The sequence below is a fragment of the Sorex fumeus genome, unplaced genomic scaffold (genome assembly GCF_029834395.1).
Source record: "Sorex fumeus unplaced genomic scaffold, SorFum_2.1 ptg000007l, whole genome shotgun sequence".
Classification (NCBI taxonomy): Eukaryota; Metazoa; Chordata; class Mammalia; order Eulipotyphla; family Soricidae; genus Sorex; species Sorex fumeus.
This window is the reverse complement of record NW_026606064.1, coordinates 45,668,844-45,692,705: the sequence shown is the minus strand read 5'-3', so window position 1 is coordinate 45,692,705 and position 23,862 is coordinate 45,668,844. Positions and strand designations below refer to the sequence as shown.

Genomic DNA, 23,862 nt, shown 5'->3' with positions numbered 1-23,862 from the left:
CAGCCAGGACCACTCCTGGAGAAATTTAGCCAGTTAATCCTAGGATCTGGCAATATAATGCTACTTGGGTTCCGTGTGCTAGGGGCCTCCAGCAGTGCTGCAGTGAGGGAGGACATATGATGCTAGAAATGGAACTCGGGTCTTTCCCCCTGGGCCCACATCTTTCAATATTTTAGCAAATTATTCACTAGTGGTAGAACAAGTTCCAATCTCGGGTAAGATGCAGTACTACTGGAAAGTTGTCCTCTGGTAATATGTAGAGGAACCAATAAGCCCTGAGGCTGGGCAATATTCTATGTGCTTGACAGTGATTTCAAAGATTTGGTCCTATTTTCACATCTACTCCTATATCTTAAATTGGCAAAAGGGGCCCTGTTTCCACTGAGTCTTTAGTTATGTGATAACATTCAAGTTTCAAGTTACTTAAATTAGGGGTAACTATTAGTCAAAGTCACTGCTAAGTATTCAACATACATTGCACTGTAGCATTGTAGCACTGTCCTCCGTTGTTCATCAATTTGCTTGAGCGGGTACCAGTAACATTAATGTCTCCATTGTGAGACTTGTTGTCACTGTTTTTGGCATACTGAATATGCCACAGGGAGCTTGCAAGGCTCTGCCGTGCAGGCGGGATACTCTCACTGGCTTGCTGGGCTCTCTGAGAGGGTTGGCCGCATGCAAGGCAAACGTCCTACCCGCTGTGCTATCCATCCAGCCCCAACATAATTTCAGATAATCTTAAGTATGGATCTGCATCTCTTCACTTTGCAGAAGAGAAAATGGTTAAGTAGCCTGTTGGAGGCTACACCATTAGCAAGGATACTGAGCTTTTATTTCTGGTTCATTCAATCATAAAATAAAACAGAATAAAATAAAAGTGGGCTTTAATTTTTGGTACATTAAGCAAATCAACCTGATCTCTAGACATTTTTTAATTGATGGCAGGCATTTTTGTTGTGGTTATTTTGTGGGGTTTTTTGTTGTTGCTGTTTGTTTTTGATGGTGCTGCAATCAAACCCACAGAGGCGTGTCTGTTTGTCTCTTTGATATTTGTATAAAATCATTGGTAATTATGCAGGGCTTTACACCCTAGAAAGAAAGAATACACATTCTTCTCCAGTGCACATGGGACATTTTCCAAAATAGACCATGTGCTAGGACACAAAACATACCTCAACAGAATCAGGAAGATAGAAATAGTATCAACAATCTTTTCAGACCACGATATACTGAGAACAAAAGTAAATCACACACAGACATGGAGAACCAAATCAAACACCTGGAAATTAAACAATTCAATGTTGTACAACCAGTGGGTCAGGAAGGAAGTCAAGGATGATATCAAAAGACACCTGGAAACAAATGAGAATGAAGACACGAGCTACCGGATATATGGGATGCAGCTAAAGCCATGTTAAGGGGAAAATTTATAGCTCTGCATGCATTTCTCAGGAAGGAAGAAAGGGCCCACATAAACAATTTGACTTCACAGCTCAAGATCTTATAAAAGGACCAACAAAAGGAGCCCAAATCAGGCAGAAGGAAAGAGATCATAAAACTTAGAGCAGAAATCAACGACATAGAAACTAAAAAAAAAAAAATCTGAAAGATCAATGAAACCAAGAGCTGGTTCTTTGAGAAAATAAACAGGATAGATAAACCACTAGCAAGACTCATAAAAAAGAGAGAGAGATAGAACCCTAATAAACCGAATCAGAAATGAGAAGGCGGATATCACAACAGAAACCAAAGAAACTCAAAAGATCATCAGAGACTACTTTGAAAGTCTATATGCCGCAAAACAAGAGAACATAGGTAAAGGTAAGGTAAAGGCCCTCCCGTTGTTAATCGATTTGCTTGAGCGGGCCCAGTAACGTCTCCATTGGAGATTTTGTTGTTACTGTGTTTGGCATATCGAATACATCACAGGTGGCTTGCCAGGCTCTGCTGTGTGGGTGAGATACTCTCGGTAGCTTGCCAGGCTCTCCGAGAGGGGTGGAGGAATCGAACTCGGGTTGGCCATGTTGGCTGCATGCAAGGCAAACGCCCTACCTCTGTGCTATTGCTCCAGCCTAGAACCTCCAAACAAGAGAACATAGAAGAAATGGATAAATTCCTGGATTCCTATAATCTCCCAAGGCTGAATCAAGAAGATATAGAGTACCTGAATACTCCTATTAACATCAAGGAAATTGGAGGTGTAATCAAAAGTCTTCCCAAAAACAAAAGCCTAGGTCCAGATGGATTCACTAGCGAATTTTTCCAAACATTTAAAGAGGACCTATTGCCAGTTCTTCTCAAGCTCTTCCAGGAAATTGAAGAAACAGAAACTTTCCCAAATAGTTTCTATGAAGCCCATATCTCTCTAATACCAAAAGGAAACAAAGACACCACAAGAAGAGAAAAGTACAGGCCGATATCCCTGATGAACACAAATGTGAAGATTCTCAACAAAATACTAGCAAATAGAATTCAACAACTCATCAAAAAGATCATACACCATAACCAAGTGGAATTCATCCCAGGGATGCAAGGATGGTTTAACATTTGGAAATCAATCAACATAATCCATCATATCAACAAAAGAAAAGATAAAAACCATATGATCATATCAATAGATGCAGAGAAAGCATTTGACAAGATCCAGCACCCGTTTATGATGAAAACCCGCACCAAAATGGGTATAGAGGGGACTTTCCTCAACATAGTTAAAGCCGTCTACCACAAGCCTACAGCAAGCATCATCCTCAATGGGGAAAAACTAGAGCCTTCCCTCTAAGATCAGGAACGAGACAAGGATGCCCACTCTCTCCACTGCTATTCAACATAGTACTGGAAGTATTTGCATAACGGTTAGGCAAGAAAAAGATATTAAGGGCATCAGGTAGGAAAGAAAGAAATAAAGCTCTCACTATTCGCAGATAATATACTATACTTAAAGAATCCTAAAATCTCTACCTAGAAACTCCTAGAAACAATAGATTTGTACAGTAAAGTTGCAGGCTATAAAGTCCATGGCTTTCCTATGCACAAATAGTGAGAGAGAAGAAATTAACATGAAAAAAACAATTCTATTCACAATGGTGCCCCAGAAAATCAAGTACCTGGGAATCAGTTTAACTAAGGAAGTCACGGTCACGGTCCTTCCATTGTTCATCGATTTGCTCGAGCAGGCCCAGTAACGTCTCCATCATGAGGCTTGTTGTTACTGTGTCTGGCATATCGAATACGTCACGGGTAGCTTGCCAGGCGCTGCCATGTGGGCGAGATACTCTCGGTAGCTTGCCAGGCTCTCCGAGAGGGGCGGAGGAATCAAACTCGGGTCGGCCATGTTGGCCACTTGTAAGGCAAACGCCCTACCTCTGTGCTATCGCTCCAGCCCCAACTGAGGAAGTAAAAGACCTATACAAAGAAAACTACAAAACACTACTTCAGGAAATAAAAGAGGACATGAGAAAATGGAAAGATATTGCCTGCTCAAGGATCGGGAGAATTAACATTGTCAAAAAGGAAATACTCCCCAAAGCATTGTACAAATTTAATGTGATCCCTATAACGATACCCATGACATTCTTCAAAGAAATAGAGCAAAAACTCCTGAAATTCATATAGAACGATAAGCCTCCACGAATAGCCAAAGCAATTCTTGGGAAAAAGACAATGGGAGGAATCAACCTCTCTAACTTCAAACTCTACTACAAAGCAGTAATAATTAAAACAGCATGGTATTGGAACAAAGGCAGAACTGCAAACCAATGGAACAGGGTCGAATATACTGATATCTCCCCCCAAATATATGATTATCTAACCTTTGATAATGGAGCAAGAAATATGAAGTGGAGCAAGAAAAGCCTCTTTAACAAATTGTGCTGGCAAAATGGACAGCTACATGCAAAAAAAAATGGGCTCAGATCTCTACCTACCACCATGTACAAAAGTAAGATCAAAATGGATTAAAGACCTCAATATCAGACAGGAATCCATAAGGTACATTGAAGACAAGGTTGGCAAAATCCTCTACAACATTGAAGCTAACAGTATCTTCAACGATGACACGCCACTGGCCAAGCAAATGAAAACAGAGATAGACAAATAGGACTATCTTAAACTCAGAAGCTTCTGCACCTCAAAAGAAACAGTGACCAAAATACAAAGACAGTCTACAGAATGAGAAAGGATATTCGCCCCAATACCCATCCAACAAGAGATTGATATCAAGGATATACAAAGTACTGGTTGAACTTCACAGGAAGAAAACATCCAGCCCTATCAAAAAATGTGGTGACGAAATGAACAGAAACTTTCTTAAAGAAGAAATCTGAATGGCAAACAGGCACATGAGAAAAAGCTCTACATCACTAATCAGGGAGATGCAGATCAAAACAACAATGAGATATCTCACACCACAGAGACTGGCCCACATCCAAAAGAACAAAAGCAACCAGTGTTGGTGCAGATGTGGTGAGAAAGGGACCCTCCTTCACTGCTGGTGGGAATGCCGACTGGTTCACCCCTTTTGGAAAACAGTATGGACTATTCTCAAAAAATTAGAAATTGAGTTCACATTTGACCCAGACATACCACTCCTGGGAATATATCCCGGAGAAGCAAAAAAGTACAGTCGAAATGACATCTTCACTTCTATGTTCATTGCTGCACTATTCACAATGGCCAAAATCTGGAAGAAAACCCGAGTGCCTGAGGACAGATGACTGGTTACAGAAACTTTAGTACATCTACACAATGGAGTACTATGTAACTGTTAGTACAGCAGGAAAGGCATTTATCTTGCAAATAGTCAAACCTGGTTCAACCCTTGGAACCTTATATAGTCCCCTAAGCATTTTCAGAAGTGTTCCTTGAACACAGACTCAGGAGTAATCCCTGGGCACTTCTGGGTGTGCCCCCAAAGACCCCACCCCCCAAAAAGTGTTCTGTACACTTTGTCTTTTTAAAAAAAAGTCAGTCCCTTAACCAGCAAAGTGTGGAGGTGGGTACACCCTTCTTACATTCTGTAATGAAAATTAGTTTTGAAGGTGACTTACAGTACGAATCCTATAGTTTACAATATTTTTATTGTACATTTGAAAGTTGCTAAGAGAGATCTTGAAATCTTTTGTGAAAGAAATAAAATTGTAACTGTGATGTGATGGATTACCTGTTTTGTGGCAACGATTTGCAATACATACAACTATCAAGTCATTATCAGGTTCACGTTAAATTGACTTCAATGTTATATTCCCAGTGCAACTCATAAGAATTAGGAAGTAAAAGAATTATAAATTTTTATATAAAATATGTAACAGGATTTCAAAACTGCAAAAAAAATGATGCCCATAGGCCAGAGAAAGTATAGGGGGTAGGGCTCTTGCCTTGCACATGGCTAATCTGGGTTTGATCTCCAGCACTACATGCAATCCTCAGTGCTCCACCAGGAATGATGCCTGAGTGTAAAGACAGGAGTAATCACTGAGCACTGCTGGGTGTAGCCTGGAGGAAGTGAGAAAAAACAATGCTTATGATAAAAAAAAAAAAAGTTGTCTTAAAAAAACCACAATGATAGACCAAACATGATTGCCACTCAAAGCCTCTCTTGCAAAACACAGTACCCAAAAGAAGAGAGAGAGAACAAGGGGGAATACCCTGCCACAGAGGCAGGATGGGACGGGGGGGGGGGGGGGATGAGGGTGGGGGGGATGCTGGGACCCATGGGGATGGGGATGGATGACGGGCACTGGTGGAGGGATGGGCACTTGATCATTGTATAACTGAAACCCAAGCACAAAATTTGTAAGCCTATAACTGTACCTCATGGTTTTTCACTAATAAAAAAAGAAAAAAAAACCACAATGGGTGAAGATGTGGGAAGCTGTCTAAAACAAAAGGTGACTGAGGTGTCACCATCTTATCCCTGGCCCGATCCTGTTCCCTCACACCTAAGGCAGCAATGTGATATTTTTCCCTTTGCTCCCCACTGACCTGGGAGAGGAAGGAGGAGGGAAAGGCAATAGGTTCATGCCCTGGACTTGGGAGATAACTACATTCCCACCAACTATCCATACCCAGCAAGATGACAAAAGCAGGACGGACAAACCAATGTTGTTTGAAGGTGTGAAGCACATTGTCTCTATTTCTAGTCCCTTTCTAGGACATGGAAATGTTTCTAAGGAAGAAAATTAAAAACATAGATCATTCTACCTATTGACCCAAACTATCAACTGGGTAAGGAGAAAACAAATGGGACCCCACAATACCATTCAAATTACGCCTTCCACTTTAACGGACTTTTCTCCAGATAGCAAACCAAGAAATGCTGTTTCAATCTATTCCTAGCATTATGAAAACAAAAACTGACTTGTAACATATATTTTATAAGTGAAAGAAGAGAACAGAAGAAGAGGACTTTATTATTCACAAGCCCATGGATGTAAGTTAATTTTCAATCATTCTTTTGTGAATTCACAAAGATTCCCTCTGGCACTTGAGGTGTTCTTCTCCATCTCCATAAGGGTTTCTGGGCTATGATACATTCCTCATACTCTTGGCTTTGCTCTTTTTCTCTTTCCTCCTTTACTTAATCTCTCTCCAAGCAAAGAATCTGAAGGAGAGCCCTATACTGCTTACTAGCAGTTCCTTGGTTTTCTTTCTGAAGTGGCTCCTGAAGAAGCACACGAATGACTTACATTTCATCTATCAGTCATCTGTTATCTTATATGTCCATCCAGCCTCCATCCATCTATCCCTCTGTCTGCCTGTTCAGCCATCCATATTCATTTTTCCATTACTCATAACCCCACTGCCAGATAAATTCTTATTCAAAAAGAGACTTGGTCCAGCATTTCGAACCAAGGCCTGGGTAGCACTATGATTTGAGTATCCACATCAGATATTGTGCTTTATTTGGTGTAGGTGTGATCTAGGTGTTGGCAGTTTTGTTACTAGTGATGAATGACAGTGGGGATTCAGGACTGAGAATTCCTATAATTTCAGGAAAACCTTTTAACCCTCCAGTTCTAAAATCTTAAGCGACAGCCTCCTGCCTACCAAATTACAAAATGATAACGACTAACACTGACATTCTGCCTAACAATCTTCAAAGTGATTTCAAGTGTCTTCGGCTTTCAAAATGCCAGAGAATTAAGACTTACTACTGGGTCAGTTCTGTGCAACACTGTTCTCACCGGCCAAAAGACCCTACAGAGAAGATGAGTTTCTTCCTATACACATCCTGGGAAAGAGTGTCCATAACTGCCTGTCCCCAGCTGGAATGTTTTCTGCAGTTTCAACAGTAAGAGAGACTTACATAATGGTAATTACTAGCTGCCGATGGAGAGTGGTTGTGGTGTGCTTGCTATTATGATGCTCTAACAAGAGGGAAATCTGAGACAATTGAAAAACAAATGTGCAGTATGAGTAACCTCTCGTTTTGTGCAGGCTCCAAATGAAATCATCTGACTTGCTAATGTACCACTGGATCCACAGGGTAATGGTGTTGGTTGTGGAGGATGAAAAAGCCATGCTCTGGGTCTTCGTGCACATTTCTCCTGCAACTCTTTGGTCTCTATTTCTCCTCTGGGGTCTCCTACCGAGCTTCTCAGCTACCAAATGCTTCTCACTACTGCAGATACAAACCAACCCCAACTCAGAAGCTTAAAACAACATAACTATATTTTCTATTCTTGAATATTGTGGTGATCAGGAGTCTAAAATTATTCCACGAGACATTTTTTCCTAGAGACTCGAGAGAAGAATCTGACTCCTGAATTTTTCCAGCTTTTAGAGGTTTCTCTCACTCGTTGGATTGGGGGGTCCTTCCTCCACTTCTAAGCTGGCAACACAGCATCTTCTTTTTCTGACCTCTGTGCTTGCATCTCCCTCTTAAAAGCAGTTTTGTAATTACACTGGTTCCATCCAGATAACCCAGGATCCTTCATCTTGGTCTGTGAAAGCCTTTCCATTATGTAAGGTGGCACAGCTGCAGGTTTCAGGAAGTAGGGCATGGACATCTTTGGGAAATTCCTTATTCAGCCTACCACATCAAGTAAAAGACCAGAATACTCCTGAAATTTCCAGATAAAATTGGGTATACTCTAGATCATAGCCCCACCCACATTTATAATTGGAATGACCTCTGGGGATTTCTCTGTAAGCACCAGATCCTTAAGAAGTAGTATGGTGCTGGAGTGATAACACAGCGGGTAGGGCATTTGCCTTGCACGTGGCCAACCTAGGTTTGATTCCCAGCATCCCATATGCCCCCCCCCACAAGCACTGCCAGGAGTGATTCCTGAGCACAGAGCCAGGAGTAACCCCTGTGCATCGCCAGGCATGACTCAAAAAGCAAAAAAAAAAAAAAAAGAAAAGAAGTGGTATGTCCATGAATGAAAATACAAACTGGTACCTTCTTTTGCGTGCATGGCTTATCAAAAGACATAAAAATATATAGTACACCTTTAGCCACCTATGTATACAAGATAAAATGATGTCACAACTTTTTTATGTAAGTTTCACCATTTAAAACTGGTTGGGCAGCAGCAAATGGCAGAAAACTGACACCAGGGCTGGCTCAAGAAGCATATTTCACAATTTTCAGGGAACAGCAGGCTTAACACTGGAGAGCTGCAAAGAGCATGAATGGGAATTGTCTCCTCCTGACATGCTGCAAACACCTGCCCCTGATTCTTCCTGGAAAGAAGTTCCACAAAAGAGAAAAACACATACTATTATCCCTCAGATGTCTGCTACACTTTCACACTTGTTTCTGCGTTCCACAGATCCATCATAGTATAAACCACTAGAAGTTTCAGAGTCTTGTCTTCTTAGGGCTAATTTTGGAAGTACTCCCAAAAATAACCAGCAGCAAACTGTCCCAAGGCTTCCAATCCCTATATAGCAAGTTTTAGACTGTGCAGAGCATACAACTTAATAAACTTTGACTTGTTTTACATCTCTCTTGATTTTATCTTTAAGAATCCTGTAGTTATTAGGTATAACTAATTTCTAGAAACATAATGGAGATAATTTCACATAATTTCAAACAGAATTCAATCTAATATTCTCTGGTACTGATTCCAATGAAAGCTCTTTGAGAAACAATTTTTGTCACATTTTTCTTAAATTCAAAGAATTTTAAGATACATCATCACATTAATGATCTGTTATGGATTATAACTTATGTACTAATCTAATACCTTCTTGAAATGTCTTGACATTTTCAATTGATCAAATTCTTAAGAAATAAAGTCCTTCTGCCCTTTCGATTTCCCTGCAGTGTGTGTGACATCAAAATACCAATCGGATTCTTTTCATTGCATCAACACTGTATTGAGTATCGTTTAGATAATTAATTCAAGATTAGCTGGGAGTCAGTTAACTGTGATTTCTCCCCCAAATAATTAGCTGGACAGATCTTTTGACTGGAATGTTCTCCTAATCTAAGGTCTATGACCAATCATTGAGAAACACCTTGAATGTTTCCCTGATATTGAATAAGCACTCTCTTAAAAAGCTGCACTTTTAGTTGATGTGAGGACAGTGAGGGGGAAACAGATCCAAATTCTCAATGAGCAAGAGGTGAAACTGAGATTCAGGATAAACTAACCAAAAGAAACTTCAAATCTCTCAGTTCTGGGTTCTTCTCTGGTAACAAGGCCGTAAAATATATTAAGCCAAAATTCCTCCCTTATATTTTTTCTTCTTCTCCCCACTTCTTTTTCCTCATTGTTTTCCACCAAAATCTTGCTAGTTAGAGATTTCTTAGGTAAGGAAATAGACTAAGAGATGAAGCTAAAATGTTATTTAACCATTGATGGACTTTGGGATCTGAACCAGGTAGGACTGATTCTAAATTTCCCACTGGCAAAAGCCAGTTTTCATCCTACATCATCTTTGGAGTTTTTTCACTACTTTTCATGTAATTTCACCGTCTCCTAAATCATTATTTTTTACTATTTGGGTAGACTCATGTTTATGTGCAAAGTTTATAGATTTCCCATCTTTCTGGAGAAACTTTAGAAACACAGTGGATATAGCAAAAAGAGAACCATGAAAACATCCTTCTGTGGCCTCTGAAGATTGCTAAAATGTGATTTGGTGAGTGAGGGTTTGAGAGATTATCGCTGTCACACACATGAAAGTTCTGTCACACTCTCTCTTAGAAAGCCAGTGCTCCTCTTTGTCGTCATCATCTCTGCACTAAACTGGCTGAAAAAGCAGTGTCTTCCTTTCCTCATTTCTTTGGATTCCAGTTCTGTGTGTTCCAAGCAACACCCTGGGTAGCAACAAAGTCTAGATGCTTTCTGCCAGGGGAATAGCTCTGGCTCCTATCCAGAGAGCCATCTGCTCTGTGGGAGGGATGAGGGAGTATGGTGAATAGGAAAAGCAAGGTCAGCTGTCAGAGTAATCAAGACTGTGAACTGCTGGGAGATGCCCAGGGCAGGAGACGCTCAGTCTAGCCATACCAAGAGTTCCCACCCAGAGGCATTGGGATGACACAATCACAACACAGGGACACTTATTCACAGCCAGGCACCCAACCTCTTTCACTTAGAGACACTTCCTCATATACCTTCAACTTAGGAGATGTATAAATTGTCTTTGCAGAAATTAGAAAAATTATCTAATTTATGCAGGACAATCTCAAGTTGGACAATCTCAAGTTGGTGGCTTGCATGAAACATCCTTCTATCTGGCTTAAGGTCAGTTACATCATCCCTCTCTTGACCTTTGGGTTGACTGGTGAGACCACCTGCAAGCTTGCAAAGCAACCTGAGAACGTTTCTCCTGCACTCGCATCCCTGAATTATCATAGGCCATTTGCCTTCCTGCTTCTCAAACAACTGCAGGACAGGAATCTGGGTGTCCAACCCAAAGCAGGTGTCTCAACAGCACCTCACAGAGGGTGAAACACTTGGTTAAAACTTAATAAACAACTGCTGTTAAATAAGAAATTCCTTTTCATCTTGGGGAAAGAAGAGGGGCAGATGAAAGTTTTCACAAATAAAGGATACACACCAAAAATCTTCCTTTAAGCAGACACCTTAGCTTTCTCGCTTTCTCTCTCTCTCTCTCTCTCTCTCTCTCTCTCTCTCTCTCCAAAACTTTTCCAACCTCAGAAAATTTTATAAGAAGTCATCAACTTCCACGGATTTCTATTCTCACTCATCAGAGCTGTGCAGCAACTGAATTTTATACCAAGCTCCTGATTCATGTTTCAGATGCTGCAGGAACAGGAGGGATGAAAAGAAGTTGTACCTGCAAGATGAGCATACAGCAAGCACAACCTAGGATGCATCAAAAATATGCGCAGAGAAGAAGCCTGTATACCAGGGCATTGTGTTTGTAGTAGAGAAAAACGACTTCTGTTAAGTCAGGTTCAATGGCATAAATTAGGACACACTCATATAATTGACAGTATTGTTATAAAGAAATAATACTGTGTTACTGCTTAAGATGATTATTTTAGAATAATGTGTAAGACCATGGCAGAAAAAACCACTCCCAGTATATTAAGTAAAACACAAATGACAGAATTCAACACAATCACAACTTTACCAACTGTGAGGAGAGGCAGACCACTGTGTTTCACAGACTATTTCTGGGTAATAACGAGTTTTAAGGTTTTGTTTAAACTTTTTCATAGACATTTATTGCTTTTGATAAAAGTAAGTTTCCTTTCCAAATTACAAATGAAAGAAACACATCCATCAACAAGGGAAAGGTGCTATTCTGTCTCCTGACCACAGTTACATTGGACTAGGGAGGGTGACATGGGGGCCACAGGAGCTTTAAACCCACAACCAGAAAAGCCCTCCCCAGCCTGAAGTAGCAGCGAGGCGCTGGCAGGCTTAAATAGGAATCCCTTTCTCTGATGGGGCAGGATGAATGTTTTAGTGAAAAAGGTGTCAATAGAGATTGTTCTTTAGATGCTGAGGGGGCTGGAAGCAGGGGAGAGCACTGTGCGCACAATCACTTCATTTCTCTAAGCACCAGGTGGGGAAGCCCTGACACAGGTCTTGCCTGCCTGTTAGTCTGTTGTTGAGTTAAATAATGGAATGTGCGTGCTACAGTTTTGTAAACAACCACAACCTCTGTCAGCGACTGCCAAAGCAAATGATCCATCTCTCCACTTCCTTTCAAGGTATCGGGTGAAACTATCTTTATCCCGTCTTGCACTCTAGAAAAGTCTACAGGAATTTTATCAGCCACCTTACACTCATCTTAGGCTTCTCTGTCTCTTTGGCCTATGTAAGAGAAACTTACTCTCTGTTCACCCCACTTGTTTCTTTCTTCTTCCTGCCTACTGGAGCAGATCAGCTTTTCAGCCTCTCCTGAGGTCCAGAATTCTTGGTTCAGGAATGTGGCTCCAGGTTCTAGTCACATTCTCCCCTTCCTGGCTGAGCTCCACCCACCCCCAGATTCTCTGGTGAAATCCTTCATACACTCTCACTTGCTTCATTTCCTGACTGTGTAAGTCTGGGAGAACACATGGAGGTTCCTGGAAACTAGTGATGTTGTTTAGAGTGTTTGTCAGAGAGAGTGCTACTGAACGCCTACACGAGGGAAGGGTCCGAGAACGATTCTGGGGGTAGGAGTAAAGCTGGGTGTGTACTGTTCCTTTTAAAATGGGTAGATTTGGAGAGAGAGAGAGAGAGAGAGAGAGAGAGAGAGAGAGAGAGAGAGAGAGAGAAAGAGAAAGAGAAAGAGAGAGAGAGAAGAAGAAGAAGAAGAAGAAGAAGAAAAGTGACTGTCATAGAGGCAGACTGGGGGGGTGGGGGGGTAGGTGGGTGGCAGGAAGGAAATTAGGGACATTGGTGGTAGGAAATATACACTGGTGAATGGACAGGTGTTGGAACATCGCATGACTGAAACCCAATCATTAATAACTTAATAACTGTGTATCTCATGGTGATTCGATAAAAATAAATAAATAAACAAAAAGAAAAATAGGTTTCCAGCAGTGTTATATTTGCTTTGATTTTTGTTTTTTGCTTTTTTTTTGAAATGGGGGGAGTAGGACAAATAAATTTGGAAATTTCTGTATTAAATAGAGGGCCCTGAATCCATTCATCAGTCAAATACTTGATACACTAGAACACAAGTTTAAATAACCTGAGATCATTTGCAATCTCCCCAAACTGCCATGTTCCATGTTTGAGCATCCTCCACTCCACAGAGACAGTCAGCTGTGTGGCATTCACATGCCAAGTGCAAGAGACAGAGAGGACAGGAAACACACCCAAGAAAAATGAAAAAAAATGTTACTTTCCATTTCTTGGTGGTTTGGTGATCTGTTCTTTTATTGTCTTGAAGGAAATATATCTAAAGTGGACATAGATTCAGTCAAAGTACTGGAAAGAAAACATTTGAGAATAATGAAATACTTTTGGCAGCCCAATGCCATGAATGTTTAGTGTGTTATAATTAGAAAAGGATTAAGATCTATATAAGATCTCTTCAGAGAGAAGAGGAAACACTTGTTTCAGAAGGACAGTACTGCTCTACTGGTCACTCATATATTTTATCATTATAAAATACATTCAGTGGGGCCATATGAAAATAATAAGCTTGGGACCAGAGAGACAGTATAGCAGGTAAGGTGGTTGCCTTGCACATGGCCAACCCAGGGTTAATCTCCAGCACCACATAGTCTCCCCCAGCACCACCAGAAGTGACACCTGAGCACAGAACCAGGAGTAAACCCTGGATACTGCTGTTTCCAGAAGGAAGGAAGGAAGGAAGGAAGGAAGGAAGGAAGGAAGGAAGGAAGGAAGGAAGGAAGGAGGAGGGAGGGAGGGAGGGAGGGAGGGAGGGAGGGAGGGAGGGAGGGAGGGAGGGCAAACGAACAGATTTGAGCTGGACAGTCCAATTAGGGCAAGAACACACAAAGCAAGTGCTGTCATATCTGCTTTGACTCCTGTTAATGCTGCTCCTTCCAGCCCATGGGCTACTTACCTGGTACGGATACAGAGTGACTCCATTGGTTCTCGATAAAGACCAGGTACCATCTACATACTGGTGAGCTTGGATGGCCACAGAGTTGAGAATGTTTCCATTGCTGGGACTGGTGGCCATCTGCAGACTGACCTTTGCCTGGTGGGTTGGGGACCCACTCTTCTTCTCTGCCCCATTGCTGACCCCGAGGCTGTTGGGTTTGCTGCTGTGCTTGTTGGTGATAAAACCTGTATAGGTGGAGGTGGCATAGGAGGCAGGCACAAAGGCCCAGTCTCTGGGCTGCTGGAGCCCTGCCGCATGCCGGGAGCCCACCAGGGCAGGGATGTTGGAGAGAGGTGGCGGGGAGCCTGGTGAAGCATCATAGTGCTCGCTGCCTGCTGCCTGCTCCAATGTCAGCACCATCTGAATGGCCTCCTGCTTCAGCTGGTTCAAGTGTGTGGCACAAATGTCACAACGGTTGTCCCTGTCGTTCCATGCCTTCCGGATGGTGTTGGGAACCTGAAGCTTCTCATGAATGACAGCCGAGAAAGCAGGATCCTGCAGAACACACCAGCACAAAACAAAAAAAAGGGAGAGGGTCTATAAGTGCAATTCAGATGTCTGATTTCTGAGTCAAGGCCCAGACGAGTTAAGCTCTGAAGAGTATGATTGATTGACAGTCAACCAAAATGAGCAGCCAGACTCAGACAAGAGTCTCGAGTTGACAAACACACTTAACACATGTAAAGATTTGGAGAACAGAGACGTCAGGGAATTAAGAAAAGGAGGGGGCAGGGTGTAGATTTCTAAGCATCTTCCTCAGCAAGCCATCAAAGATCATTTCAGATTCTTCTCTAGAAAAAATTCAAGCTACACTTGGATCCTCCCAATGTGTTCATTCAGTAGACACCAATGCTTGTCCAGGTAGGAGGGAGGGAGGACAGTCATTCTGGACTGATTTATTGTGGCCCCCTGGTAACACATGGCAAGATGGTAGGGGCCCTGGTGAAGACCTAAGGCGTGGGTACACTCCTGGTGGCGCTTCCATGTGGGATTCCTCATGCTGCTACTAAGTGTGCAATTACAGTGCAAGCTTGTGTGTGAGCACGGCAACCCCAGTCACTGGGTCACTGTCACTGTCACTGTCCTCCCGTTATTCATCGATTTGCTCAAGCGGGCCCAGTAATGTCTCCACTGTAACACTTGTTACTATGTTTGGCATATCAAATACGTCATGGGTAGCTTGCCAGGCTTTGCTGTGTGGGCGAGATACTCTCGGTAGCTTGCCGGGCTCCCACAACAATAGCAGGGGAAGAGAAGGAGACTTATTTTTTTAATAATAAAAAAATAAAACTACTATGGGCTGGAGCGATAGCAGGGCTGGAGCAATAGCACATTGGGTAAGGCATTTGCCTTGCATGAAGCCAACTCGGGTTTGATTCCTCCATCCCTCTCGGCGAGCCCTGCAAGCCCGCCCAAACAGCAGAGCCTGGCAAGCTACCCATGGCATATTCGAAATGCCAAAAACAATAACAAGTCTCACAATGGAGACATTACTGGTGCCTGCTCGAGCAAACAGGCACCAGTTGCTTGATGAACAATGGGACGACAGTGCTTCAGTGCTACTATGAAAGGCAAGCAAATTGATGAACAATGGGACAACAGTGCTACAGTGCTACTATGAAAGGCTAGATCCGAAGCTTGCCTTTAATAGCTAAAAGAAATCAGGAAATTAAGGACTCTGTCTCTTGGTAACTGTGCTTTAATTTTTCTAGGCAGGATTACATGGAGCAGTAGGTGCCGAGGGTGCTATTGAGTTTCAAAATATTTGAGTTATATCAGTTCTGCTACTAATTAGCTGTGTGACCTTGAACAACTTGCTCTCACTGCAACTCTCTTGCATCATCCAAAGCCAGTCCTCTCTTATCAAGTCCATCTAGCACCCCAATTCTGTCTTGTAGGGAAATTTGGCCAGAAGAGTACAGAATCTGCATATCAGAGAGACACTTTATCATTTGGGGGTCTGATTACACTTTTGAAATTCATCTCTTATTGCAAATTAATGATGAGGCTCATCTCAAGGCATATTTTCCACTAAGACATTAGAATAAACCCTGACCTTCTGGAATTTTCTGTTAAGCTTTTATGAGGCGGAAGCCCCAATCGGGGGTGGACAGGGTAGAAGAGCAGTGTGTGAGAGATGAAATGTGGGGGCTACCCAGGTGGGCAGGAAGATCTGCGGTAGGAGGGTCTTTCTTAATTACGATCCATCTTGATTATGGGCTCCAGCATTTTGTTTTCCCTGTTTAACTACCCTGAACAGCTCCTCAGCATGCACTGATTAATTGATTAATAAATCAAGAGGGCTCTTTACACAGCTGCAGCAAGGAGTGGCTCAGGAGGCAGAAACTCAAGACAGGCATTTAAAATGATGGGAAACAATAGGAGGTCAAGGTTGATCAAGTCTGGTTGATGAACTGATGCAAACTATGGGCAATGTATCTGGTGGCATTCTTCTAAATGAAAATGACTCTGCAAAGTCTAACCTCAATTCAGATTTCTGAGACACAAGAGGGCTTCTTACAGATCATTCTAGAACAGTTCATCATCTTCACTTTCAGATAAGGAAATTAGGCTCTAAAATGGTGGCTTAGACTACGCTTAGATTCCTGAAAATAATTTTTCACTTCAAAAGTTCAAGAAGGGGCTGGAGAGATTGTACAGGAGATTAAGGAGCTTGCTTTGCATTCTGCTGGCCCCAGTGAGATCCCCAGCACTGCTTATGGTCCCCTGAAAAACAAGAAAGAAGTAAGCCCTAAGGAGGACCACCAAGCATACCCTCCCCCCGCCCACACACACAAACACACACACATTCAAGAAACTCCTCTTTTGGAGTTTATAATATGAACTCTTATTATTCACATAGATATACAGAGCTTTTGTCCCATTCACACAGGAAATATTCACTTCTGCAATAGAAATTTATTTGAATTCCCATAAGCATGTATATACTGTCTTACTTTTTCATATACTATTACATAGTAATAATTTGCCCTTATCACTAAATACCATAGGAAGATGTGACTTTCAGTGACCATGTGTGGATTACCACATTCAAATACACAATTTTAAGACAGCGAGAAATGAGACCAACATGCAAAAGCACTCTGCAACCCGTGGCTCATGATTTTCAAGGCGTCAAACTGTCTGCTTTCAAGAAGCCTCACAATAATTTACTTGTTGATCATACTTTTTAAAAACCATTCATCTAAAAAAGTATCACCAGAAGGAGGGAGCTACAAGAGCAGTCCATCCTTATGTCACAGCTTAATTTAAACCCCTATGGCCAGAGAGATAGCACAGCAAATAAGGCACTAGCCTTGCAAACAGGAGAGCCTTGTTTGAATCCCCAGGACTGCATATGATCCCTTAAGGATCATAAGGGCTGATCTCTGAGCACAGTGTCAGGAGTAAACCATAAAGTAACATCATCAAGTGTGGGCCTCCAAAACCAAAGAAAATAGAATTTCTTAGGCTGGAGAGATAGTATGGTGGCCAACTCGACTTTGATCCCTGGCATCACATATTGTCCTCCAACCCCCAAAATAGAGCCAGAAGTAAGTGCTGAGCTCTCTTTTGTGTGGTCCAAAACCCAAAAACCTAAAAACATGAAACAAATCAAAAAATCCTTATAAATAGATTTTTGTCAAATAGGGATTTGACTCTGACATCTACAACTGGAATAATCCAAACACATCTACATGGGTCAAAGAGCATCAACCATCTCTGGCTTTCAACATTATCTTTCTCTTCTATGTCTGGTTTTGGCTATTCTCCCATGGAGAAGCAGCTTCTCTACCCAGCTTACTTGCTGCACTCAATTTCAACATTTAACAGTGTCTTTTGGTGTCTGATGTGGGGCTGTGTAGCCTGAGGGTTTAAGGATACAGGAGAGCCATTCCTATCCTCTGAGAGCTCACACACAGTCCAAGGGCACATCCTTTTGCTGCCAAATCTAGTCTATAAGTAATCAACAGTCACTCAGACACATACAGAGCTCAGCACTCCTCTCCTGGTCCCTGAAACATCTACAAAAGCATCATCAGGGAGTTCTTGCAGCCAAAACCACTGCCAGAACAATCAACAGGACCACAGACAGTTATGGAAGAAGCAGAGCCATAGTTGTCTCCTCCAGAGGAAAGCTGAGATTGATTCTTTAATGAGTGAGCAATTGCTGACTGATGTCAAAGAGGGGTCCCCTAAATTAAGCAACCCTTGATCTGAAATCCTCTGTGGGTTCTTATCATCAAAAGACCTCAGTAAGTCAAGAGATGCAGCTCATGGAAAGGAAAATCCCTTTCAAGTGCTTGTCCACACATTATAAATATTTTAGTGCAACTCAAAACTTCAAAGAGCTATGGTCAACACACAGCTTTCTCTAAGTGCTGGACGAAAGAATCCCGCTTCAAGGGAAGCAGAATTAAGTAGAAAGAAAGGGAAAAGGCTTCAGAGGCATGGATGACTGACATACTAAGTTCTCCTCACATGGATACCAAAAGAGCTGAAGTCCCCCAGATATACACAGATGGACAGGTGGCACCCAAAAATTCCTGGAGCTGATTTGGAATGTTCGTAGAAACCCTATATGTCATGTAACATGGTTCCTCGACTTCAAAGGCATATGCCTTGGCTGGTCCTGCTATAGCCTACAACCTAAGGAAACAATAGGGTGGGAATAGTAATGAATACAGGTACAAAGCTTTAATTTTTAAAACATAATTTTTATTTCAGCACATACAAAAATAGGCTGTTAGTCCTAGGGCCACATTTCATCCTATAATTCTGTTTAAGGGTTCTGTGCTCACTTCCCTCTTATTTTGGTGGGAAGATTCCCACTGGTGGGTTGGGTGTTTGTATATTATCTGTAATGAACTATTGTGAATTACTTTATGAAAATAAAATGTATAAAAAAATTTTAAAGGGTTCTGTGCTCAACCCAAGTGCGTGATAATAGATGACTGGATAAAGAAATTGTGGTGTATAGACACAATGGAATACTACTCAACTAAACAAAAAGATAAAATCATGCCATTTGTACTACATAGATAAAACCAGATGATATCATGTGAGTGAAGTCAGAACAAGAGAAACAGCTATTAAATGATCTCTCTCCTATGTGGGGTATAAGCATTTAGAAAAGAAGCAACAAATGGTCAAAGGCAATAAAACCTAAGACTTGGTCTACAGACCTAAGCTTTTCTGAGGTGGGGGAAAGGGGAGAAGGGAAGAATCTTTGGACATTTGTGGAAGGAAGTGGGCATTCTGGTGGAGGCAGAGGTGTTGGAACAAAGTTTGCATGAAGCTATCCTTGATGGTACTGTAAATCACAGTAGACCAATAAAAAGGGGGGAGGGTAGGATTATCATTTCTTGAGACAGTGGTGTGGGGTGTTTAGCACTTCAGTGGTGTTGGGACAAAGTACAGTATCTTTGTACACCAAAAGCATAATCTTTCCACCACTGTAATCATACTACCTTAATAATAAAACAGGATTTTAAAAAATAAAGAGAATTGTACTGCTCTCCTACTCTTCCCAAAGGCAGGTGTCAATACTAATGATTCCCTTTATTGAATAAAAACAGCAAAATTAGAAGGTTACAATATAATATAACAGCAGGTCTCTGGTATATCTGAATCAATCAGGTGGATCTAAATGAAGACTACACATACTCTTATTTGTAAACATTCAAGTTTGTGGACTCAACTCTCAACTCTCTCCCAACTCAACTCTCTCTCTCAAGAAAGTGTTTTTCGGGGCTGGATAACACAATAGCACAGAGGGTAGGGAGTTTCCCTTGCATGCGACTGACCTGGGTTCAATTCCCAGCATCTCATAAGGTCCCCAGAGCACCTCTAGGGTTAATTCCTGAGTGCAGAGCCAGAAGTAGCTCCTGTGCCTCACTGAGTGTGACCCAAAAAGCAAAAAAAAAATTTTTTTTTAAAGTATTTTTCTTTCACCCTCATAATTTCAGAAGACAGCGTGATATGATTTGACTGAGTCCACTCTTAATTAGCTTAATTAGGCATTGGACAGAAAGGAGAATTTAAACAATGGAAATCCAGCATATACCCAAGCTGGCACTTTGTGGACATCACTTCTTTCTCAAGAAGATTCTTCTATTCTTTGCTGTTCATCAGCCCCCTGACCTTAATATCTCACTTCCACATGCTCTTAAAGAGATTTGGGAGACTCAAGGGCATGGAGGGTTCTTTAACCCAAAGCCCTTCTCACAGAAAACTCTACCTCAGCCAGTTGTCATGTTGAATCTACCAGAAGAACTGACAACAAATTATCATCATCCTTTGCCCACAGAGCTCTTAGACCCACACACAAGGCCACAGAGCACTTTGGAGGGAACAGATGAGACGCTCTGACAATGACACCCCCTGCTCAGGTGTACGAGCCAGCACCCTCCCAGTCCTGTTTTCTCAGCAATACAAGGTGGGACCTGAAGAAAGCCCCTGAACAGTTCTCTCTCTCAAGTGAAGAGGACACAGAATGTCTCATTCTCCAGAGTGAGGTGGTTGCCAATGGGAGAAAGGAAGTGTGAAACAGGTTATGGGTTGTGTTATAATTACAGTTTGCTGAGACACCAGAATAACAACCACAGCACTGACATCAACTCAGCCAGGCCTTGAAATTATGGGTGGGAGCTAACAGGCACTACCAGACAACTTCAACAGGAACTTCCCTCAGGTCTCCTGGGCATGTCAGAACCCAAGGCTTGTCATCATGATTAGAGTCTGCTGGTGAGCCTGCTGCCTATCACTCAGGAATGGCTACCACACACCAACTGGGATCTCAGTTTGCAAATGAATGGCTGTTAAGGCCTACTGCTTAATGCATAATGCTCAGAGAGATGAGAGGGAACAAAGTCAAAGGAAGAAACGTTAAATGTTGGACCAAAGTTGTTCTATATAAGAAGCCATATTAACTGGGAATGTAATACCGGCCCAGCCTAAACTGCTCTGCTCTGGGTGACGGCACAGAGACATGGTCCTGATACAGGTGACCTAGCCCTGGGTCTCAGCTTTTAGAAGAATGGGGAGTGGTCTGCCAGGAGACTGCCTAGGGCCCACACAGGCCAGATGTATTGGACAGGGTCAAGTAGCTCACTACCACACGGAAAATACTGCAGATTATAGTATTTATTTGCCCCCAAAGCAAGGGAAGGTTTCAGTAAGGTATTTCGCATCACAACCAAAGAAATGTTCTTTTTCCCCCCTGAGATGGGGTTTCTGAGATGGGCTTTTTCCCCCCTGAGATGGGGTTTCTTGTTTGTTTGCTTGTTTGTTTTTATTGTTTTTTGACTTGGCTCTAAACTCAGGAATCACTATTGGCAGATTCAGGGGATTATATGGGATGCTGAGGATTTAATCTGGGTCAGCCACATGCAAGAAAAGCACCCTACTCATGGTATTATCACTCTAGCCCCATCCAGTGAGATGTTTTTGAAATGTTTTATGAGATGATAGAGGCTCAAGCCTATCACTCAGTGGTTGTATGACTGGGAACCATTTTTTTTCTGCTTTTTTTGGGTCACACCCAGCAATGCACAGGGGTTACTCCTGGCTCTGCACTCAGAAATTACTCCTGGCAGGTGCTCAGGGAACCATATCAGATGCTGGGAATTGAACCCGGGTCAGCTGCATGCAAGGCAAATGCCCTACCCACTGTGCTATTGCTCTAGCCCCTGGGAGTCATTCTTAAGGAAACTATTCTTTAGTTTCCTTAAATGTAAAAATGGCAGTACTAATTTTATCAATGGGTAAATGTGATAATATAAGTCACATGTTGAACAGTCCTGGAACTTCCTAAACACTGAAAAATTATGGTAAATATTATCAATGCTATATTCCTCAGTAGTCACACAGTACCTTGCATATGTAAATTTAAAACCTCAAATTATGATGATATCCATGTTGTTGATTGACATTAGGGTTTGATTTTATTGATGCATATTTAATCCCGAAAGTAAGCCCTTCAGGAACTAAAGAGAGAAGGGATAATACAAAGGGCAACGTATGATTATCTGTGAACACTTCTTACATTAGGGTAGGATAAAAGAGGGGAGAATGAGTCTAGGTCCCTGGAATTCCTGAAGTGATTTCCCTAACACAGACTGAATGGCTCCTCACCTTCTTTTCTGTATGAAGAAGTAATAATCTAAAAGGCATTCATTTCCCTGCAACTGAGAACATGATGCTACTCAGTGGAAAAGTATTCCCTATCTCTCCCTCAGAAATGCATAATGCACCAAAGGAGATCTGCTGGGTGCCCAATAAGTATCATGAAGGCATCCATTGCCAATTTTCCCAGGAATCCCTAAACTTTCCTTGGAAGATCAGGATGATTTTATATTAGCAGAACTATCTTCAAATCTGAAAATATTACTTCATCATTTCCCATGAGTCTAAGGAAATACAATCCATTCAAAAACAGATGAAGAGCTTAGGATAGAATAAAAGTCTCCCCCTACCTACATAAAATGTCGCCCTCAACTGTAAGGTCTCTGTTCAATAGGACACAAAAATAGAGACCTGTACTTTATTGATACAAAGCAGGAACCCAGATTCTGGCATGATGCAGTAATATTTTACCTTTATTTATTTTTGGCTTGAGCCACACCTGTCAGTGCTAAGGGATCACTCCTGGTGGACTCAGGGGATCATATGGAATTCTAGGCCTTGAACCGAAGTCAGCTACATGTAAGGCAAGAAATTACTTTGGTTGTACCATCACTCCAGTCCCAAACTTTACCTAAATTATTTAAATTTTCTAGGTTTGATATGCTTTTATATTAGCCTCTAGATGTAACATCAGGAAATAGGCATGAGATACTACAAAAATAAGTTTGGCTGTGTTTTCTTAAATATACTAAAAAAAGATAAAGCATATCAAATGTGATGCTTTTGCTATAGGTTTTAAGGGTTGAAAAAACAGGGATGGAGAGCTTGGGGTCAAACCTGGTGGTGCTCAGGGCTTATTCCTGGCTGCATGTTTAGGACTCACTCTGGCCTATTCAGGAAAACACAAGCAGTACCAGGATAGAACCAAGGTCGGCACAAGCAAGGCAAGTGTCATTACCCTTGTATTCTCTCTACAGCCCCTGAAAGATGATATTTTAACAGATATCTGCTTTGATAATGTTCTACAAAAAATTTTAAATACTTTAACAGATTCCCCCGTACCCTACCTAACCTTTGCACTAGACCCTACATTTTGTAAACCATCACTCCCAAATGCCCTCACGAATACTCCGTTTTGTCAGGATGGGTTTCCTTCCATCATCCAAAAGACCATGCATCGTCCTGATTCCCTACCTGCACTTATATTCCTGCCCGAATGAGAATTCTCACCTTGCCTTGTATATCACAGGCAAAACTTTGGAGGGGGTGGATATGGGGATTACGTGGTGATAATTTCATGGCTGTGAGCATGTAAAATTATAAACTTTACACACATATAGTTTATTGAATGTCCATCACATGCCGGTTATGCTAAAATGTACTTCATGTGCCCATAGCAAAGCCCAACCTGTCCTCTCCACACACAGTGCTGCCACTGTGCTCCTCTGGTCTGGATTCCTTTTGTCTTACAGCAAGCCCTTCCTTGTGCAAAACCTTGTACATGCTCTATCTTCACAATCACAGTAAATTCCTGGGCTGCAGAAGCCAAGCCATAATTATAAGAGTAATGATAATGTCTACCTTTGCTCTCCTGGAGTCTGCTCAAGACAGCAGTCAAGGTGAGCCTTTTAAATCTTACATCTGATCATGGAAGTCCTTAAAATCCTCAAGTCAAGCTTCTTGCACTGTGCCTTACAGGGTCTTGCCTTTCTGGCTTCAGCTTTTGCTTCTTGCAGCTTC

General features: G+C 41.9%; 1 protein-coding gene across 1 annotated transcript in view; it reads right to left on the bottom strand.

Annotated features, from left to right (window-relative positions):
• The window catches only part of KIF26B (kinesin family member 26B), a 510,214-nt gene that overhangs the window by 293,981 nt on the left and 192,371 nt on the right, over nucleotides 1–23,862 (bottom strand). Inside the window, exon 3 of the mRNA XM_056136915.1 lies at nucleotides 13,954–14,490. Coding sequence (XP_055992890.1) covers nucleotides 13,954–14,490 — 537 coding nt within the window. The remainder of the gene's footprint in view (nucleotides 1–13,953; nucleotides 14,491–23,862) is intronic.